Source organism: Pogona vitticeps, chromosome 4 (genome assembly GCF_051106095.1).
Source record: "Pogona vitticeps strain Pit_001003342236 chromosome 4, PviZW2.1, whole genome shotgun sequence".
Lineage (NCBI taxonomy): Eukaryota > Metazoa > Chordata > Lepidosauria > Squamata > Agamidae > Pogona > Pogona vitticeps.
In genome coordinates, this window is record NC_135786.1 from 168153487 (window position 1) to 168176163 (window position 22677).

General features: G+C 41.6%; 1 protein-coding gene across 2 annotated transcripts in view; it reads left to right on the forward strand.

The window, feature by feature from the left end:
- CARMIL1 (capping protein regulator and myosin 1 linker 1) overlaps positions 1–22677 on the forward strand; it is a 179668-nt gene that overhangs the window by 118907 nt on the left and 38084 nt on the right. For both annotated transcript variants that reach the window (XM_020781586.3, XM_020781588.3), the window contains exons 23-29: positions 11440–11533; positions 12767–12865; positions 14108–14236; positions 14386–14517; positions 16669–16844; positions 19368–19455; positions 21489–21638. In XM_020781586.3, coding sequence (XP_020637245.3) covers positions 11440–11533; positions 12767–12865; positions 14108–14236; positions 14386–14517; positions 16669–16844; positions 19368–19455; positions 21489–21638 — 868 coding nt within the window. The remainder of the gene's footprint in view (positions 1–11439; positions 11534–12766; positions 12866–14107; positions 14237–14385; positions 14518–16668; positions 16845–19367; positions 19456–21488; positions 21639–22677) is intronic.

A 22677-nucleotide genomic window follows, 5' to 3' on the forward strand; every position in this document is an offset into this window, starting at 1 on the left:
TTCTGTTCTTTGAATTTTGAAGTGAATAATACAGTTATAAACCAGTTTGTTTCTAAATAAATTTAGCAGCCATTAGTATTGTTTAAATTCTAGATTTGTTCAAGACATGTTGAGTTTGATTTCTGTTTGTTATTACCCATTTCAGTTCTCTATGTTTCATACTTATAAGAGGAAAATCATATTATTTTATACTGAAATCCAGCAGTAAGAGCTTGCAAATACTGTGATTTGGGATTATAACTCCCATAATATTCTCCTGGGTTGCTCTGGGAGTTTTAGTCTAAAATGTAACTTTTCCAAGTTCTGCAAAATATAGTAACTTTGAATGCAGAGGAAAGCGGCAGCTCTGTTTCATAAGGACTTAAAATCTAGTACTGTACATGTAACACTGAACTGGTGTAAGTATATGTTTGGAATAATAGTAAGCTATTGAAGAGCACCAAATATTACATGTTATAAAATAATTGACGGCAGAGTGGATTCTGTTACTAAATATTTTTGTCTGATATTAGTATTTTATTGTATGCAATAAAATAAGCACTATTAGCCAGCCTTTTAAAGGGCTTCTTAATGTTTAAATAGTAGTAGTTTATGAGGTCATTGTTAGCAAAAAATGAGCAGAGAGCACTGAGGTCAATAACCATCTGAAGCGGGGGAAATCCCTTTACAGACTTACTGCACAAACTGTGTTTACGGGAAATCTCCCGGCAACATCCTGCTTACAATCTTTGTCTTCTGTTCTTACTGCCAAGATAAATTTTTAAAAGGGTTTTCTCTTGAGATTAAGAGTGAAAGTGTATGGTAGAAATATTAGCACTAGGGTAACAGCCATGATGTTTAGACACAACATCCAGTCTCCTCATAGAAGCTCAACTCTTCCGTCCCCATTTGTGTTCAAAAAGCCGCAGATCATTGTAGAGATACAGATGTGATCAGTGTAGATGTAAACTGGGAAGATCACCCTTTCTGTCAGAATGGGATAAAAGAATTAATAAATTTTTGTACAATCTATTTCATTACTTATTGTGGGGGGTTGGATGCTGTATGTTTCTCAGCAAATTATCCAACATGCAGGTCTTATGTGGTTACGATATTTTTTTAAAAAAATGTATGTAATTAATAGCATGGTTATGGAGAAATTCTCCTCCCCCCAACATTATATTCTCTTTTTCTTGGCAAAAAGAAATAGAACTGTTTTGTTTTTAATGTATCACAATAGGTGATAATGGGATTTTAGAATTATGGCCTATGATGTTTTGCATTTGTTTCTGTCCTCTGTGTGGCATTATATAAAACAACTGACTGATTATTTTGTCATCTTAATTACTTTGGCTCATTAAGGAGTGATATATTGACATTTGCACTGCAGGACTGACAATGCAAAGTCCAGCATCAGGATGAGGTAATGTGGAGAAATCCAATGACTGTGTATTAATGATGCCAGTTTTCAGAATGCACTTTCAGAAAGTGCTAATGACTGGTCAGGCAGCAGGAAACTTATAATCCAAGAGACAAAAGACTGCAGGCATAAAGATTAGGATCACATCATTTAAAAATGTCAATATATAGACAGGAAGAGACCGAGACTCCTTCAGTTGTTGACATTTTGGTTAATGACATCAAGTAATTGATTAAACAAAAGATTGTGTGTTTTCAAGTTCTGCAAAAGCCTGAGGGCTAAATCCTCTTTAGCAATTCTGCTTCTGCAGTGAACTGTTGCAGGCTCTGGCAGAACAACAGTTCCAGAACTAGGACAAGGGCATATCCAGTAGCTCTTTGGACAAACTGAATCCCCATTCTTGTCTGCAGTTATAGTCTGCAGACTGTCCCTGCACAGTGGATATTGGGCAGAGCTTGTACTAAGAGTGCAGCAGGTTTCTGACCTAGTAGATTATCTAAACCGGTTCAGCACTGGCATTTGAATTCTTGGAGCTGGTGAAACTTGAGAGAAAAATTAGCAAGTAGTTACCCCCTATTCAAAACAGTGGTGTTTTTTGTTTTTTGTTTTTAAAAAAACCTCAGTTGGTGAATTATAGTTTTGTCGAAGTGTAATAGATTTGCCTTTTTAGCAAAACAGGAAAATTGAATGAAGACGGATTCCTTCATTCATCCCAGCAATTTTATTTATTTAAAATATTTTCCCCACCATTCTCCTTAAAAAGGACCCAAGTCAGCTCACGCCATTAAAAGACAATATTTAAAGCTAAGTACAGTAAGTATGTATGCAAATACTAATAAGGATCAAACAATTGCCAATGTGGCAACCCCAGACCTACCGGAGTATGCCACCATGTAGTTATGCTGCCACCAACCATTCCCTGTAAGGAGTCACACAGACCAGGAATGGATTTTACTAAACAAAAGAACAAGGTTTATTGAAATAACAAACAGGGTACATAAAAGAATCAGGTAAATAGGATAATGTAACGTGGCATAGCCCCAATCACACACATATCACAGCTTGGTTCCCACAGAACCCTTTAAGGTAACGCGCAGACCCTGAACCTATCAGTTCTGGCTACCTAAATAGAAACCTGAACCTATCAGGTATGTACTAACTGACACACAGTTGTACCCAGTCTGACACACAGACTCCAACTCTTCACTCTCCACACAAGCTCCAAATATATATACAGTACAGCTCCTCCCCCCTGATGTCCCGCCTTCCACTCCCCATAGGATGGAACTTTCCCTCCAAACCCATGACAGACAGGTACCATCAGTGCTGTATGTGACAGCTCCCCTCCTTATAAGTTGTTTTGCAGGGGAAAAGCTAAAGTGCTTTTCTCCAAAAAAACAACCAGGATCACAACACAAAACAGTTATACATTATAATACAATACCATACTTACTCACTCTAGGTCAAACATCTCAATTATGCATTTAAACATTAATATTTGCAATACATTAAGTTACCTTTATTAATACAAACCAAGCCTGTTCAATTAACAGGTACATTTAACTTTTAGTCACCAAAATATACATAGTCCATGGTTTCTTCGCCGTCTTCACTCGTCGGGTCTTCTTGACAAGGCGTCAGCAACACAGTTCATTGACCCTCTGACCACCTTCACTTCAAAGTCATAATCTTGCAGGTTTAAAGCCCACCTCATAAGTTTACTATTATGGGTTTTCATTGTCTTTAACCACTGCAGTGGTGAGTGGTCAGTGCACAGAACAAAATGTCTTCCCCAGATGTAAGGTTTGGCCTTCTGAATCGCGTATACTATGGCCAGGCACTCCTTTTCCACGGTTGCCAAATGTCTCTCACCTTTCTGGAGTTTCCTACTCAGGTAGGACACTGGATGCTGGTCACCATTCTCATCCTCCTGGCAAAGAACTGCTCCTACCCCGCTGTTAGACGCATCGGTGTAGATGATGAACTCCCGGTCGAAGTCGGGAGCACGCAGCACTGGATAATTGAGGAGCGCCTCCTTCAACCTCCGGAACGCCTCCTCACAGTCGCTGGTCCACGGGATGCGGTCATCAGACTTCTTCCGCGTCAGATCGGTCAGCGGAGTCGCCATCTCGCTAAACCTCGGGATGAACTTTCTGTAGTAGCCCACCAACCCAAGAAATGATTTGACTTTTTTCTTGGTGTTGGGTCTAGGCCAATCACGAACGGCTTCTATCTTGGCCTCTAGGGGTTTGATCACTCCTCCCCCTACTATGTGACCCAAGTATTTTATTTCTGGGCTACCCAGCTGACACTTGCTTGCCTTTACTGTTAGCCCTGCTGCACTTAACCTCTGCAGCACTATCTCCAGGTGTTTCAGGTGATCTTCCCAGGTATTGCTGAAGATCCCTATATCGTCGATGTAGGCCACAGTAAAGTCACTGAGCCCTGCTAAGGTCTGGTCCATCAGCCTTTGGAATGTGGCTGGTGCATTTCTGAGACCAAAACTAAGGACTCTAAACTCATATAGACCGAAAGGGCTGCAAAATGCGGTCTTTTCCTGATCCCTGGGATCAATCCTTAATTGCCAGTAACCCTTTACTAGGTCCAACGATGAAATGAACCGACAACCCCCTATGGTTTCAATCAGGTTGTCTAGCCTGGGCATTGGGTAGGCATCAGGAGTGGTTACGCAGTTTAATTTCCGGTAATCTACACAAAATCTAATGCTCCCATCAGGCTTGTCCACCAGGACTATCGGAGAGGACCAAGGACTAGAAGAGGGAACGATTATGTTCTCCCTAAGCATCTCGTCCAGCTCCTTCCGCACCTTGTCCCTATAGGGTCCCGTCACTCGGTATGGGGATACTGCTTGCGGGGTTGCATCCCCTGTGTGGATCCGATGCATCACTCCCTTCACTATCCCCGGCTTATTTGAAAAAACCTTCTGATATTTAGTGAGCAGCACTTTTAGTTCTTGCTGCTGGTCTTGGGTGAGTGCAGGACTGATCTTCACCTCATCTGGGTTGTATTTCACTTCCCCTCTACCCTCCCAGAAAGGTAATTCAGCTTCCTCACTCTCAGCTGCTTTTATGGCAAATAAAACCCTCTGTTCCCCTCTGTGGTAGGGTTTCAGGGCATTCACATGTACCACCCTTCGTGTTTGGTATTCCTCCTGTTCTATAAGGTAGTTCAGATCTGACATCTTGGAAATGACCCTGTATGGTCCTGCCCATTTGAGCTGCAGTTTGTTCTCTTTGCAGGGCCTAAGCCAAAGCACTTCCTCCCCTGGGTTAAAGTGCCTCTCCCTGGCTTTCTGGTCATACCAGGTTTTCTGTCTGACCTTCTGAGCTTGCAGGTTTTCTGCTGCTAGCTCTAGGTTTCTCTTCAGGTCATTCATTAAAGTGTCTATGTACGTCACAACATCTTGTGGGTCATCCTGGGTGATCTGCTCCCAATTTTGTTTGATTAAATCAAGTGGACCTCTTACTTTTCTCCCAAACAAAAGTTCAAACGGACTGAACCCGGTACTGGCTTGAGGCACTGATCGATAAGCAAACAAAAGGGATTGCAGCTTCTGGTCCCAATTGTTTGGATTCTCTGCCAAGTAAGCCCTAATCATGCGCATCAGAGTCCCATTGAACTTCTCCGTTAACCCATTACTTTCGGGGTGATAGGCAGTGGTTTCCTTGTGTTTAATTCCACAGATTTGCCATAACCGTTTCATGAGCTTTGATGTAAACGATGTGCCCAAATCTGTGATTATTTCTGAGGCAAATCCCATCCTGGACATATACCCCACCAAGGCATCTGCCACTGTGTTAGTTTCGATATTAGTCAAGGGTATGGCTTCGGGGTACCTCGTGGCATGGTCCACAATGGTGAGAATGAACCGGTTCCCCCTCTTTGTGGCCTTGGGCAAAGGTCCCACAATATCCACTCCTATACATTTGAACGGGGTGTCAATCACAGGCAAAGGGCACAACTTCGCTTTGGTCCTGTCACGGTTATTCCCCTGCCTCTGACACACATCACATTGTTTACAGAACTCCTTGATCTGCTTCCCTATTTCAGGCCAGTAAAAATTCTGTGTGATTCTCTGCTGTGTTTTGTTCACCCCTAAGTGCGCAGCAAACATGTCAGAGTGCCCCCTTTGTAAGATCATGGGGCGATACTTTTCAGGTACCACTAGCTGACTTCTGATCCCATCTCCCCCTTTTGAGATATTCACCAGGGTCTCTCTATATAAAATTCCCTTTTTCTCGCGAAATCTCGCTGGGGTTTCAGGTGTTATCTGGGTGTCTGTCACCTTTTCAAAACACTTTCGGAGAGTGGCGTCTGCCTTTTGCTCTTGACCAAATTTGCTGTCCGTGGTTAAGGTTTCTGCCACGGCTTCGGGACTACCCTCACCTGCTTCAACCTCAGGCTCTTCAGTACCCCCCTGAACTGTCCCCGTGGTAGCTTGTGAGCGTGTAATCACTAGCACCCGTTTCACATGTTCAGCCAGGTCATTTCCCACGAGCACGGCTGCTGGCAGAGTCGATGAAATCGCTAGCCGCCAAACTCCCCTCCAGCCTTGAAAGCTCACAGGTACCTCAGCTACTGGCAGTGAGATCACCTGCCCCTCAATCCCTGCCACCTTATATACTCCCTAGGAATAATATCTGGATGGCACAGGGTCACCTGGGAACAAGTATCCCTTAGCCCCCTATACTGATAGTCAAGTATTCCTACGTCCACCCCTGCGGTCTCAAATAATTGCGAATCTGTCCTCACTAGTAAGCAGCGCTTGACCTCCACAAGAGGACCATTTTCCTCAGCCTGATCAGCAGATGTAACAGGTCCAGAGTGAGTCGCCATGGCAACAGGCTCCCTCAGTGGCAAGGAGCTTTGCTCTGTCTGGACACAGAACACAGCTTTTGGCTTGGTTCCACTCAAATCATGAGGCAAATTTCCCTTTAGCTGCTTTAACTTCTCACACTCTGAGATTAGATGGCCCTTTCCTTGACAGAAATAACATTTTCTGCTGTATTTGGAGTCTTTCTCATCTGGTTTTGGTTTTCCCTCCAAAATCTGAGGTCTTGGTGGTTTCATGTCTGAGGGCTTCCCTTCAACATGGGCCCCTCTCCCTTGCTGGTTTTTCCCTGGTCCCTGAGAGTATTTGCTGTAGGTTTCTTTGGGTTTACCTACAGATTTCCCCTCAGCACCTAAGGGCTTTCTTATTTGGTAAATAAAATCTGCGATCTCTGCCGCCTCTGTCACAGATTTCGGTTTCCTCTCCCTCACCTGGAACTTCAGTTCCCCATGCAGGACTGAATAAAACTGTTCCAGCGCTATCAGGTCTTTGAGCTGCTGGAAGGTCTCTGTCCCCTCCTGAGACAGCCATTTCTCTAGCAGCCTCACCAGTTGGGCCCCCACTTGGGTAAAAGTCTGCTCTGGTTTTTTGGTGAGTGACCTGAATTTTTGCCTCAGCTGTTCAGCAGTTATCCCATGTCTGGCAAACACCAGTTTTTTAAACTCAGCGAAATCTTTCAGTAGTTCCTCTGGCATCTCTGCATAGACTTCTGCCAGGCTGCCACTGATTAAAGATCGCATAATGGTCATCTTCTCAGTTTCCCTTACTGAGAAGTCCACAAACGCTCTTTCCACGAGGGAAAAGAACACCTCAGGGCAATCTCCCTTGTGGTACACAGGGAATTTCTTCAAGTCAGTTTTAGACAATTGGCCCACCTCAGAATCCCTATTGTTATTATTGTTCTGGTTCATCATTTCCAATTTTCTTAACTCAAACGCCATTTTTTCTACCTCCAACTGTCTCTGTTTCTCTTCCCTTTCCAACGCCATTCTTTCTTTTTCCAGAGCCATTTTCTCTCTCTCCAATTCCATTTCAAATTGTCTCTGTTTCTCCCTTTCCTGCATTCTTTCTCTCTCTAATCTTTCCTCCATTTCCCTCACCCTCAGTTCATGCTGTTGGGCTAGGAGCATTTTCCTGAGTTCTGAGGTCAGTTCTCCCGTGCTCTCATCCTGCACTGAGCCAAATTCCTCCTCAGAACCTTGGTCTCCCTGTGGTTCTCTCACTTTCCCCATTTCTGCCATCTGGCTTCGAGTCAAGGGCATAATCCCCCCAGAACAGGCTGCCTTCAAAAGTCAAGCCTCAAAATAAAACGACGACTTTTTTCCTTTTGCCTCAGAAACAGCCTTCTATAGACTGCTGCTGTTCCTTCAGCACCAACTTGCAACTGTTGCCAGGCAGAATCCACCCCCTCTGCTAGGCCTCTCAGCAGACAGGCTAGATCACTGCTACTTCATGCAGCTTTGCCTCAGCCCTTTCCCGCCAAAACAGGTTGCCTCAGAGCTCCCTAATCTAGTCCCCCCAATCCGAGTGTGCACGTTCTTCCACTAACCTACCTCCCCGTGAGGTAAGCCTAGAAGATTACCTACGCGCCCTCAGATTGTCCCTGACTAGACCCCCCTTGCTCTGGGCACACTTGCCAAGGCTTTGCTGGCCCACTGGACAACTGAACTAGTCGTATCCCACACGCTGGACACCAATCAATGTGGCAACCCCAGACCTACCGGAGTATGCCACCATGTAGTTATGCTGCCACCAACCATTCCCTGTAAGGAGTCACACAGACCAGGAATGGATTTTACTAAACAAAAGAACAAGGTTTATTGAAATAACAAACAGGGTACATAAAAGAATCAGGTAAATAGGATAATGTAACGTGGCATAGCCCCAATCACACACATATCACAGCTTGGTTCCCACAGAACCCTTTAAGGTAACGCGCAGACCCTGAACCTATCAGTTCTGGCTACCTAAATAGAAACCTGAACCTATCAGGTATGTACTAACTGACACACAGTTGTACCCAGTCTGACACACAGACTCCAACTCTTCACTCTCCACACAAGCTCCAAATATATATACAGTACAGCTCCTCCCCCCTGATGTCCCGCCTTCCACTCCCCATAGGATGGAACTTTCCCTCCAAACCCATGACAGACAGGTACCATCAGTGCTGTATGTGACAGCCATAGTATGCTGCAATGATGCAACCTCCATCATTCTTCCTATTTGACTATGTCAACTATGGTTAATCTGGCTTTTTCTTCCATTCCCTAATTCATTCAATATGTTTTTGCCAGATTTTATTTACACTTGCCATTTGAAAGTCCAAGAGCGCTGCTGAGAGATTGGCAGTGCAAAATTATCAGACAGAATGATCAGCTGCCACACGGGAAACTGCCAAAAATACAGCTAGTAGTGATCCCTGTTCTGGAGTTTCAGTCCACAAATATCTGGACCGCCTCAGATTTCCCATCCCTATGTTAAACACTCTCTCATTCACATCATTTGTGTTCTCCTGATTGATTCTGCTCCTTCCCATCCCAGTAAATTCTTGTCATGTGTGGTATCTGGGGAATTTGAATCATTGTCTCTACCATTGTCCTTATTAGAGTTGGGCATAAACTGTTTGTGCCAGTTTGTCCTCTGAATAAGCAGTTGTTTAGTGGTACCCATCTCCATCTTCTCTGGTGGGCACCCACTCAGGGGCAGCACCCAGAGGAGACAAGGCAGGGAAGCCAGGACACTGCTTCTGAGTTGACACCGGAAAGAGAAGGTGGGGCTGGAAACCACCAAACACTTTTTTGTCCAAAGGCCAAACCGGTGGTTCTGGTCCTGAAATGGAGTTGGGGAGACAAGAGATTTAACTCAGCTTTAACACCATGGCTGATTTAACACTATGGCTGAGATCTGGTTCTTCCCTCATTATGGCAACTCTTTTTTGAAAATAAATCAAGCACACAAAGATGAGAAATATAGATGATAGCATGTCTTATTGGAAACCCCCCCCGCCAAATTAGTAAAGCCAGATTAGAATTTTGTGCTGCTTTTACACAAGTGCCTTTTTCCAAGCTTTTCTGAGTGCCAGTTGTATTGTGTTATAACTGCAGCTGAAATTTGTGGCTCTGAGGTGTATTCTGGAGTAAGAGCACAGTTGAAGAAGAGTGTGAATTTGTCAGTAATTTCACTCTTGTGGAAAGCAGATAAATGACACTTCTTCATATTAGAAAAAAATGTTTGCAGGGGATACATGTGTGTCTGCGTCTATGAAGCAAAGATACCAAAGCTGTCACAACAGGGATTCATCAGTGGTTTACAATATAGTTAATTTTCAAAACAGTGTAGAGACATGCTTGCTAATAACTGACTATGGGGAAATGCTGCTGTTATTACATTCTTACAACTTACTGACAATTTTTGCAAAGACAAATATAACATCTACTTCTACTTCATTGACTACGCAAAAGCCTTTGACTGTACAGACCATGGCAAACTATGGCAAGTTCTTAAAGAAACAGGAGTGCTTGACCACTTTATCTACCTCCTGAGAAATCTATATCTGCGACAGGAAGCAACAGTTAGAACTGGATATGGAACAAATGATTGGTTCAAAATTGGGAAAGGAGTACGACAAGGCTGTATATTGTCTCCCTGCTTATTTAACTTATATGCAGAATACATCATGCGAAAGGCAGGACTGGATGAATCCCAAGCTGGAATTAAGATTGCCGAAAGAAATATCAACAACCTCAAATATGCAGATGATACCACTCTGATAGCAGAAAGTGAGGAGGAATTAAAGAACCTCTTAATGAGGGTGAAAGAGGAGAGCACAGAAAATGATCTGAAGCTCAACATAAAAAAAAACTAAGATCATGGCCACTGGCCCCATCACGTCCTGGCAAATCGAAGGGGAAGATATGGAGGCAGTGGCAGATTTTATCTTCTTGGGCTCCATGACCACTGCAGATGGTGACAGCAGCCACCAAATTAAAAGACGCCAGCTTTTTGGGAGGAAAGCAATGACAAACCTAGACAGCATCTTAAAAAGCAGAGACATCATCTTGCTGACAAAGGTCTGCATAGTCAAAGCTATGGTTTTTCCAGTAGCGATGTATGGAAGTGAGAGCTGGACCATAAAGAAGGCTGACTGCCAAAGAATTGATGCTTTTGAATTGTGGTGCTGGAGGAGGCTCTTGCGAGTCCCTTGGACTGCAAAGAGAACAAGCCTATCCATTTTGAAAGAAATCAACCCTGAGTGCTCACTGGAAGGACAGATCTTGAAGCTGAGGCTCCAATACTTTGGCCATCCCATGAGAAGACTCCCTGGAAAAGCCCCCGATGTTGGGAAAGTGTGAAGTGTAAAAATTGATAATCAAAGTTTGTGAAAAGTTTGTGAGAAAGAGTCTGACCAACTCATTCAGCTGTGCTAGTAACAAGCTGAGCAGTTTGGCTTAACCCAGCAGTGGAAACAAAATGCTGGAGAAGAGGCCTAGAGAAGCTAAACACTGATTGGCCACTAGGGGCAATAAAGTTAGCCTCAGAGCACTCTTTGTTCAGATCCAACGAGAGGAGACAGAAGGAGCTACTCTGCAGGACTGATTTACGATGCTGGATATTGCTATGGACTCTGGATATGTGGTATGGTAAATGGACTGAATTTGAATGCTTTATCATGTATGACCAATGGACTGCAGTAAAATAACTCTGTATGTATGACTACTGCTACAGTACAATTTTTCTTTACCTTAATGGACTCTCTCTAATTTCATTGCTTGTCTGCATACTGGTACCTGAATTGGATGCACCTCTGCTAGGGCAATGGAAAAGGCACCGCCTTATCTGTAAAGACCCTAGCATTAAACAAGTTCTCTTTATTCAGGTATTTGCAGAATTGGGAGTAGTAATTGTTGAAAAAGATTTTAACTAGGTATAAGAACTATCCTTTATTATATATTTTGTGAAACAGATACAATAAAAGAAAATTGAATCATGTTTCAGTTGTGTAACAATTTGCTAATTTAGTTGCTCCTTGCCTCTGATGTGTTGACCCAGAAACTGTAATTTGTATTCCTTTGTGTATAGAATAATATAACAGAATATGTGTGTGGAAAGAGACAAGGGAGCTTACATTGTAAATATAGATTATGATTTTAGCACATGTAACCTTATTGCTTTTTTGTTTTTCAAGGAATTACACCTTAAGGTTCATGCCTATACCTGTAAATGATGCTTCTCAAGCACTTAAAACTAGCCCTGAGAAAACTGAAGAGGCACTTCAGAAGGTATCACCTACAATTATTCAAGCAGGCTGGAGAAGGGAGGAAGGGGAGAAATGAAGTACTGTAATATGTGGAAATAAATACAGCATCATTTCATAGTTGACTGAATAGAATTCTCTAGAGCAGAAATCCCCAACCCCCAGTCTGCGACCCGGCAGTGGTCCACAGCCTAGGCAGTATAGGGCCATGGACACAGATCTCCTCCCCCCCTGAGCATGCCTCGTGCATGTGCGCAAGCTCACTCCACCCCTGCGAGCATACCGTGTGCATGCGTGACATCACCCTTGAGTGCGACACGCCATCTGCGCACATGCGTGCAAGCTCCTCACATCCCCTGTGAGCGCAGCACGCCCCCTGTGAGCGCGACACCCCCCTGCGAGTGTGAAGTGTCCCCACGCACAAGCACAACACGCCCCCCCCAACCAGTCCGTGGTTGGGAAAGGGTTGGGGACCCATTAATCATCACCCTCTGAGCACGATTCTGTAGCCAATTGTGTATCCACCTGACACTTCATCTATCCAACCCACACCTTGGCTGGCAAAGCTCTTTTGCTTTTACTCGTTTTGGGCCTATCTCGTCATGTTTAGCTGCAAATATATAATTTTTTTCTCTGAGCAAATTTCTGTGCTCAAGAGGTCAAACATTGGCAGAAACCCTTTAAGTCTGTGTTTGAATATATATGTTGTATTGTCCAAAATCTTGTTGCTTAGCACAGTAAGTCACAGCTAGATTAGGCTGAATGAATCAATGGAGATTTGGGGAATCAGCACCTCTGCAAGTTCCATTGATTCAAACAGGCCTACTCTGATGGCAGCTTTCTTTAACATAGGAATTTGCAGTTAAAATAGGCTTACCTGAATTAATGGAGTTTATGGAGGAGTTGACTCACCAAGTATTTACTGTTTCAGCAGGCTTACTCTAGTTGTGACTTACTAAGCTAAGCAACATGATTTCAGCCATTATTTACTAATAGTTCTATAAACTGCCTTAATTCTCAAGTTGGGAAAAAGCAATATCAAATTGAGATATAAATTAAATTTATTAATAAATAAATAGACCTGATTTTCATGCATGAGCAGTGTACTTTGTTTTTATATATGATGTCAGGGTGTATGATTGTAACAATTCTGTGAAGTTACATTTCTTGTTATTGTTTTTTTGAAGCAGTATATGTGTCACTTTGCATGTGCGCTCAGGTACACAGATTCACAACTAACGCTGAGTTCTTTCTTTAGATAGAAAACTATTTACTTCGTAATCATGAGACCCGAAAGTACCTACAGGAACAAGCATACAGACTGCAGCAAGGCATAGTAACTAGCACAACACAGCAGGTAAATAAGGCAGTTTTCTTTGAACTGAATTCAGAGGCACAACTTCCATTTAAAGCAGAGCCTTGAATCCTATGGAAGTTTAAAATAATAGAAATGAAAAGCAGATGACTCACAGATTTTTCAGTGCAGCATTCTGGGCCATTTTGTGTGTGTGTATGTGTGCTGTTCAGAAGAGATTCCAGCTGTATGAAACAGGTTTAGACATGTGAATGCTACTACTAATTGTAACAGCTGAAATCTGAGAGCAGCCCATTCTGTGAGTACCCAGCTCATTATGTTGCATATTCCTGATCACCCCCAATTTGTGCCTTTCCTAACACTGTTCTAAGTTTGAAGCCATACTGTTCCTATATGAATAGTAGTTGAACTCAGTCTCAGCCAATTCATAGGATCACAGCCTGAAATTGTGATGCTTATTGTAATCAGTGGAGATTCAGTCAGTTAATTCCTTCATAGGTTCCACTGGTTCAAATGGTTCCACTCTAGTTGCAACTGACTTTAGCATACTACGTCACAACTAGAGTTACACTCATTTTAATCTGTGAAATTTATGGAGTTGATTCACCACATATCTCTGATTAAGTGGGCCTACTCTAATGTGACTTATCGCAGTAAGCAACAGAATTTCAGCTGTAGAATTGTAGAACTGAAAGGAACTCTGGGGTCAGAGTTTAGGCCCCTTTCAATGCAGGAATCCCACAATTAAGTTTCTTTATAAATATATAGATATATATTTCCATCATATTGGGATTTTTATAGAGCTCTTGCACTTTTAACCACATTTAATTTATAGTTCAGCATGTAGAGTAGTTCATTGTAGCTTTTACATACAACATTCAGTTCATATAGCACTTCCGGTGCAAAATCATTAGCCCAGCATCTATATGGAAGTAAGCCATTTAAACAAAGTGTGTGAATACTGAAGTTTAGAGAATCCAGTCTCATTTTCTTAGTTCTGTCTAAAAGTGTAAAAAGTCCAGTTCTCTGTTTGGAAACCGATCCATGATCTGTGCCTTGTGTGGTCTGGTCCTTAACTTTTTCTACTGAATCAAATATTTTTGTTAGGAATGCGACTTCCACTTATTGCACACTGATTAACAATATTAAGACAAATCACGGTAATAGTTCCACAGTGATCATATGTCCCTAAATGACTGACATGTTTCATTTTATAATTTAAATATATTGTGTCTTAATTTTTGATACTATCTAATATTCAGTTTCTTCCTCACTTTTTAAAAGATGATTGACAGAATATGTGTCAAAATACAAGACCATCTGAACTCACTAAGAAACTGTGGCATTGACACTATACAAGAAGATCTGAAATCAGCAGAAAGGCTTATGAAAGATGCTAAGAACTCTAAAACAGTAAGTGACACTACTGTTGATTTGAAAACTTTATTTTTTTAAATAAGTGTAACAAACATTACTGTTTTAGTTATTTTTATTTGCTTCATACCAGATCATAAGTACTGGTGCTGGCTACCTTGCTAACGTCTTGCAATCTTTTTTTACAGTTATTACCAAATCTGTATCATCTTGGTGGAGCTTCTTGGGCAGGAGCAAATGGCTCTTTATCCAATCCAATTCAGGAGACTCTGGACTCAATGGCTGGGGAAGTCACCAGGGTTGTCGATGATCAGCTTAAGGTATTAAATGAATAAAGCAGTTGTGTCAGAAAAAGGACCATGGGAGGAGGTGGCCTGGGGAATCATCGTAGATGCTGGAGAATCACCGTCCAGTTTTTGCAGAGATCTTTGCCATTGTCACCACTATCCATTTGCCGAGACTTTCCTTTTCAGACTAGATCTTGTCACTGTATAGAAGTATAGGCAAATGGAAGTTGTTTCTCCTTCTTCAAGTTCACACACTTGGAGAGGACAAGTGAATGGACCACAGCAGTGAGGAAGGGAAGCAGAGTTATGGAGCTGTGAGGGCATGCAGTAAGTGGCCGTTGGAATATGAAACTCACCTGATGTCCAGCAGTGTTGCTCTGACATGATTGAGATTGAAAATAAAAGAGCAGATAATTTGTAAGCCTTCTTCAAAACTATCCAACAGTCATAGTCAGGCTTGGCTTTTATCAAGCAAAGAAACAAAAATCTACTGTGACATATTAAAGGGAAAGCATCCAACCTGGTAGTGTCTTCTCTTACAGTAACCAGCCTTTGGACCTACCATTAAAAGAGGCTGAACACCTTCAGGCATACATCAGATACTCTGCTATCTTGTCAGACCAGCATAATTGCCATGTTCACCATAAGGATTCAAGAAGTGTGCATCTTCACGCACGCCCCAAGTTGCCTGGTTCCTTTAGGCAGCATGGGACAGATTGCATTTTGCAAGGTTAGTTAGTAGTAAAGGGAATTATTATTTATCCCATCATGAGCAGAGCAGTGCCTAAAATCCACTGGAGGATTTTCACCATAAAGAATATCACTGTGAAAAGATGAGCATAATGCATAAATATGTTAGCTTCTTCCTTACTGCTTCCAGGGATGTTCTCTGTGTTAATCTATATGGAGCACTTGGCTCTGAAACTGCTAGGTTTCTGCTCATTTGAGACAAGTCAGTGTTATTAAAATTCTTGAATGCCTTTAACAAACCCAAAAGTTCCAATATTATGGAACATATAGGGATGCGGCTGCATCCTACAGTTCTATTTTATGATTGTTTTCATTAGAGGAAACCAGGATATTTAATCCTGGCTTGTTCCAGAGTTGGTAACTGCAGTTTTTTGTAAGAACCAGGAAACTGCTTAATTATAGTAAAACCAGCAACAAATCTTCTTGCACTTTAAAGACTAGCAAATTTTATTTAGCATAAGCGTGTGCAGACTCCAGCTGATTTCTTCAGATGGTTATGAAGAACTGGAGTACAGTCTATGAAAGTTTGTGCCAATGGGTTTGCTGTAATAGATAACTCACTTACACAATTACCCCTCTGGAAACATATGTTTAAACCAGGCTTCCTGCTTTTTTTGTGCCATAAAGTGTCCCCCAGCAGACAGTTGATGCTATGAATTTACAGAATCCCTTTGCCCCTAGAACTCAACCTTGGAGAGGTCAGGCATATTTATTTTAAGTGCCATGTACACATAGTGGCATTGCTGTAAAATGTGTGCTTGGTAACACTTCTAAGCAGAAAGAAATTGGAGAAAGAATGGGCTTAATTTTGAAAACACATTCTCTCCAGTTTCAACATACAATCAAGTTTCATATTCTGCAGACTGGAACTGGAATTGAGCTATATCCATTATTTGAGCAGGCTTTGAGGCCATCACCACTTGCCATAGAGAATTATATTATAGACTATTCTCATGCTGTTGTAAGCCCTAGTATGAAGGAGCTGAATTAGCATTTATACCTCTACTGGGCATCCATTGAATCAACAGAACTTACAGAGGAATCAACTAAACAAATTCCCACTGATTCAGTGGATCTCTTTTAGTTGCAACTTACTGCTGGATTTCAGCCGTAGATTCGCAGATCTTTGTAGTGTGCTAATTGAAATCATGACAGATTCCAAGTGTGGTGTAATGGATGGAGTGACAGTCTAGAGTTTGGATTCCTGCTCAGCCATGGAAACTGACTGGAGGGAGTGGAACTGGTAAAACCATTCCTTAAATTTCTCACTTATGTTGAAAGCCCTATTAGAGTTGCTGTAAGTTGGTTCCAACTTGATGACATAGCATGCACACACACAATTGCAGTCGTAAGGATAAAATTCCTACATACAGTGATAATGCCATTTTTTCTGGTTTATTTTAAGAATTTGCTTTCCCTCCTTTTGTTCAACAGACACTGCTTGAGTCTATGGTGGATGCTGCAGAAAACCTCTGTCCAAGTGCAATGAAGAAAGCAAACATAAGGCAAGACTTGATTGAGGCATGCACTGAAAAGATTTCCATTCCACGGACGTTTGTAAAAAATGTTCTCTTAGAGCAGTCTGGTGTTGATATCCTTAATAAAATCAGGTGAGTCAGTTGAATTTCTTAGTTCACCTTATAGATTTGCAAATTTAAACTGCTCATTGTTAAAAACAGACAGCATGGAGCTATTGAGTAGGAGTACTGGTTGTTTTAGAGATAATGTCTATTCAGTTTCTACAGAAAATACAAACGATTGAGGGAACTTTCTTTCTCTCCCCTCTGCCAGTATTCCTCAGTACTGCTCCTAACTAGAAAGTTGGTGGGCCTTCTGGGGCTTTTTTGTGGCACACAAGATGTTGCGATGAAGAGGAGAGATCCCCTCTCTATTCTGCTGGTATACGAGGTTGTTTTACTGGGTGTACCTGGGCCCAGTAAAACAACCTGTAGGGTCCTGGGCCAAGTGTTTGATTTTTGGCTGTTCTTAGTGCACACACTGTTTTCCAATATATGATGAATATACAACATGCATACAAACTGATGTTCAATATTAATGTTAACTGTTGATTCCAGTGATCAGTTTAAACTTGGTTTATTAGCTTGACCTCTTGTAATTTGTTGCTCAATAGTTTTAGAAAAAATATATGAACACAATGGTGAAAACAGATTGGGAAGAAATGCTTTCTATAAAATATGAATAGAACGTAAACATAAGAAAATAAGTATTGATTTATACTGTCTGTATATATAGTTTAATTAGATTGTTTAGCCTTCATTTTAGATCTTTTTTGTTGAATACAAAAGCAAAAACGATGCAAATTACAAGTTTAAATGTATGTGTTCTTCTAGTTTGTAGCCTAATCTTACTAAATCCAGTGGAACAGTGACTTTTAAAATGCCATCTAATCTGCATAATAACCCCTTAGTTTCAAAGGGGCTAGAACATTTCAGTACCATTCAGTTTAGGAAACTATAGCCACCGTTATGTTGAGACTTTACTCTAGGAATAATAAAATCACATAAATTACAGCAGTGAATTGAAGCCAATTAATAAACTGGTGCTCATGTGCCTGGCATGGAACTTGGTGCATGACCAGCATCTTGTAGTTTGGTACAATATCTTAGATGATTTAACTTATTCCAGAGTAAAATCCCTGTAAGTTTTCGACCTGTGCCTTTAAATTGGCACGGGCAGTTTTCCACTGCCTATCACTCCTATCAGCCCTTAGCCAACATGAGCAGCAGTAAGGGAATGTAACAGCTGCAGTCCAAAAACATGTGGATGGCAAATATTTTCCACGTCTATACATATTATAAATTCGGTGCTGGGTTATCTAAGTATGGGGCTGGCTGGATAGCCTTTGATAGCTGGTTGGGAGTCTGATACCCCATTGAGCTTCCTAGGAGAAGCAGCAGCCTGTGTAACCTTGGGCAAGTTACACAGTCCCAGGGCACCCCCAGAAGAAGAGAATGGCGAACTACTTCTGAGTGCTATCTACCTAGAACATTTATATATTTTAATTGCATTTTAATTGTTTTGTTTTTTTATTGTATTTTAAATGTTGTAAGCCACCCAGAGACCTTTGGGTAGTGTGGGCGGCATATAAGTTAAATAAAATAAAATAAAAACCTTGAGAAGGGTTTCCATAGGCCAGAATCTATTGATGGCACATAATTATTAATTATTTATCTTCGTATCTTTGGCTCATCAGGTTAGTACAATGGTACTAACCTGATGAGCCAGAGATATGAAGATATTGTAAATAATAATACTTGTCTATCCTGCTGTCTGAAAACAATTTGATGTAAGTGGTGAAACCAGGAATAAAATGATGTGGCAAGCAAATGGCACATGTGCAATATAACTAGGATTATATTATGTAATTGTCCCAACTCCTTGACTTAAGTCACCTGCCAGTAGTGGTTTACTTAATATGCTCTCACTGCAAAAGTGTGCCTCTTGAATTTCAAGAGGGAGTTGGCAAACCATTTAAGACCACTTGTCACAATGCTGTAGGTGCAAATACAACATCTTAAGTCAGTTGCACATTATATTACAAAAATGTAGTATCTTCAGCCACTTAATATTGATAGTACAAAAGCAACAAAGGCTATGAAAAAAAGGTTGGAGGAAACATATTTGAGATGCAAGTTTTTTTGAAACAGATTCCTTTTCAGTCCAGAAGTATTTCTTAGAACACATTGGAATGCATTGTTGCATACTGTATATTTTTAGCTTTGTTTGATATTACATTTATCATTGCAAATCAGGAGTAGGCGCCCTTCAGATGCTTCTGGACTTGCATAATCACTCAGCATTGGCTAGGTTGGCTAGTGCTGATGGGATGTATAGACCAACACCACCTGAATGATCAAAGTTGCTCAGCCTCATCTTGGTAGCTTTATTTCTGATGTTAAAAATAATTTGATGCATTTGATTTTGTGTTATAGATTAAGATAAATAATTACTTTTCAAATGTCTTCCATGCTTACATGTATGTTCCTGCATCTCTCTTTGAAGACATTTGCATATCTAGGTAACTCTTCCATACTGCAACCAATTTTGTATGGCAAAGCAAGAATTTCTTGCATGATCTTAGACTTCATATTCTTATGTCAACTTCCCCACAGTGAAGTGAAGTTGACAGTTGCCTCACTGCTCTCGGACCGAATAGTCGATGAGATCCTTGATGCCCTGTCACGTTGCCATCATAAGCTGGTGGGTATCTGCATAGGCCTGAACATTTCCAAATACTATGGTTAGAGATGGGATATTCATATATGAATATGACTATCCTGGTCCCAGGTGGCCAAGGAAGCCAAGTCCACTCTCCCCAAACTGATCCATTCACTTATGGGTCACTGTGCCAGGGTGGGAGGATGAGTCTCTCCGCTCAGCCGCTGAGTGGCCAGCAGGGGGGAGAAGAGCCAGCTAGGCTACATCCAGGATTGGCGTGGCAAACAGGATGCCGGCTGCATGTGCCACGCAGCCACCCATATGTGGTTGAATATTCAAATATGAATATCCCATCTCTAATTATGATAGCTGAGCATGATTTACTTCTTATGTTTTACTCCCTTGCACTGTGACTTTGAAATATGTGCCATCTTTCAGAGGTGGCTTGCAAGCCACAGTAGACTTGTGCAACCTGTATAATAACCAGGTTACTTTTTTTGAACTGCAGCTCCCAGAAACCCACAACCAATGGCCATGCTGGTTGTGGGAGTAGTGCAGTTGTCATTTAAAAAGTGATGTTTCTCATCTCTGATAATAGTCAGAATATCTACATTGCATTGGTTGTGGTACTGAACCTTTGTCAATCTTAACATCTTTAGAAGAAGAAGCTCTTCTCTGTTTCTTCCACCACTGGGGTGATTCCGTTGGAATATGCGAAGGGTCATTCTATGATTTCCTCCAAGCTCTGTACCTTTCTACCGAGGAAGGCCAGGGTAGCTCTCTTTGTTGCCATTCTGCTGGCAGGCAAGAATATTTTTACTTAGGCAACCTTTATGTTTTTGTCTTGGAGAAGGTTCTAAGAGGTGGAAACTTGCAGACTCCAAGATGTTAGACTGCAAGCTGTGATGGTTACAGGCTATTAACCATTTTGGCTGGGACTGACAACGATTGGTGTTCTGGAGGGCTACATTTGAGAAGGATCTTAAAAGTAAAATTATAATCTTGAGTGTGGTATGCCTACGAAACAACCAACTTAGTTTTAGACTGTTACAATAAAACCATACTTTCTAAATCACCACAAGTAATAATTCCACTTTATTGTGAACTCATTATGTATCATCTGGAGCAGTGGTTCTTAACCTTGGGTTACTCAGGTGTTTTTGAACTGCAACTCCCAGAAACCCCAGCCAGCACAGCTGGTGATGAAGGCTTCTGGGAGTTGCAGTGAGAAAACACCTGAATAACCCAAGGTTAAGAACCACTGATCTAGAGCAGAGGTCCCCAACCCCCGGTCCGCGGCCCAGTGCTGGTCCGTGGCCCACCCCCTGCTTGCCCTCACCCCCTCAGAGCTGATTTGCACATGCGTGCACGCTCCAGCGTGCACGCACAAGCGCGGCACTGCTGTTTACACATGTGCACGTGCACTCTTGTTTGTGCAAGAGAGAGTATGTGCTTGTTCACGCATGCTCACAGACACAGGGGTGCCCTGCCTTCCCCAGCCAGTCCACGGGGTGAAAAAGGTTGGGGACCCCTGATCTAGAGTATTGTGTCTAGTTCTGAATTCTGTGCTTTAAGGATACAGACCAACTGAAATTGGTCAGAGGTACAATACAGAACCCATGAGAAAAGGTTGAAGGTACAAGATATATATGTCTTATCAGTAAGATAAGACTGAGGGATGTGGGAAAACATAATAGCATTCTTCAAATAACATCTGTTTACATAGAAAGATCTTGCAATACATAATCTAATGATCTAGAATTGCAAGGTAATATATTTTGGTTGAAAATTAAAAGAAATTTCTTGTCAATAAAAACAGTTTTTAACCAAGAGGGTTGGTGGGCTTACTCCCACTAGATGCCTGGATACTCAAGTTGTTGATGGTGTAGCTTTGAATTTTTTGACAAACAGCAGTTTGGACTAGAAGACTAAACAGACTAAGTCTTTCTCCAGTTTTCTGATGAGTTGATTATATGCTTGAAGTGAGCTGTCTGCTCTGGCAGAATTTGCCTAGAATTACTTTTCACCTAAAATTACTTTTATCAAGTGAGCTTTTTCTTCAACCTTTCCTCCAGGCAGATCATTTGTCCAGGCGAGGCAAGCCTCTACCTCACCAGGAATCACTAGACATTGAACTAGAGGAGGAGAAGCCTACCAAGCGATCTATCATCACAGTTGAAGAGCTGACTGAAATTGAACGTTTAGAAGATCTAGATACATGCATGGTAAGACATCTTTAGTTGTTTCTTAGATCTCATTATTCAACAGATTCTCCAGTTCACTCCTGCTTTCATTATTAGTAGGACCTGGCAGAACAAAGTTCCAAACAGAGGAGTCCTAGAACAAGCTGGAATTTTTAGCATGTATACATTACTGAAACAGCGACATCTACATTGGCTTGGGCATGTCGTGAGAATTGCTAATGGTCAGATTCCAAACAATCTCCTGTATGGAAAATTAGTGCAGGGAAATCGCCCCAGAGGGAGGCCACAGCTGCAATACAAGGATATCTGCAAGCAGGATCTGAAGGCCTTAGGAATGGACCTCAACAGATGGGAAACCTTGACATCTGAGCGTTCAGCCTGGAGGCAGGTGGCGCATCATGGCCTCTCCCATTTTGAAGAGACCTTTGTCCAGCAGGCCGAGGCAAAGAGGCAGTCCCGAAACCAGCAAAATCAGGGAGCTGGACAGGGGACAGAGTGTATTTGTCTTCAGTGTGGAAGAGATGGTCACTCTCAAATTGGTCTTCTCAGCCGCACTAGACTAGACAAACAGACCTGAAACAGTAAATATGGTATGCATAACATGTGGCAAAAAAGGGTATTGCAGATAAATGGAAGGATAGCACTTTTGCTTTTCTCTTTTAAGTCTTTTAGTTATCTGTTTATAATAGCTTACATTTCATACTTAGCTTGCTTTGTCTTATAGATAGGATTGTTGGAATAAAGGACATGATTGCCTCAATAGATTATTAGGCTGCAGAGGCAAGCTACTCCTTCTTAGAACAGAGAACTTTTTGCCTGGCTCATTTGTCACCAAACCTCTTGCTCATACTTTTGTTTTTGATAATAAATTAGTTTTAACTGAGGACATATGGGAATTACTGGCATGAAATTTATAAGGCTTTAGCTTCAGACTTCTCTTTCAAATGTTTACATAGAAAGCAGCTGGTTCTGGTTTTTTCCTGGTTCTGTGTTTTTTGCTGATGCCTTTGAATTAATAACAAACTTTTGAGTCTTTCATACTGGGTGGATAACTCAAATA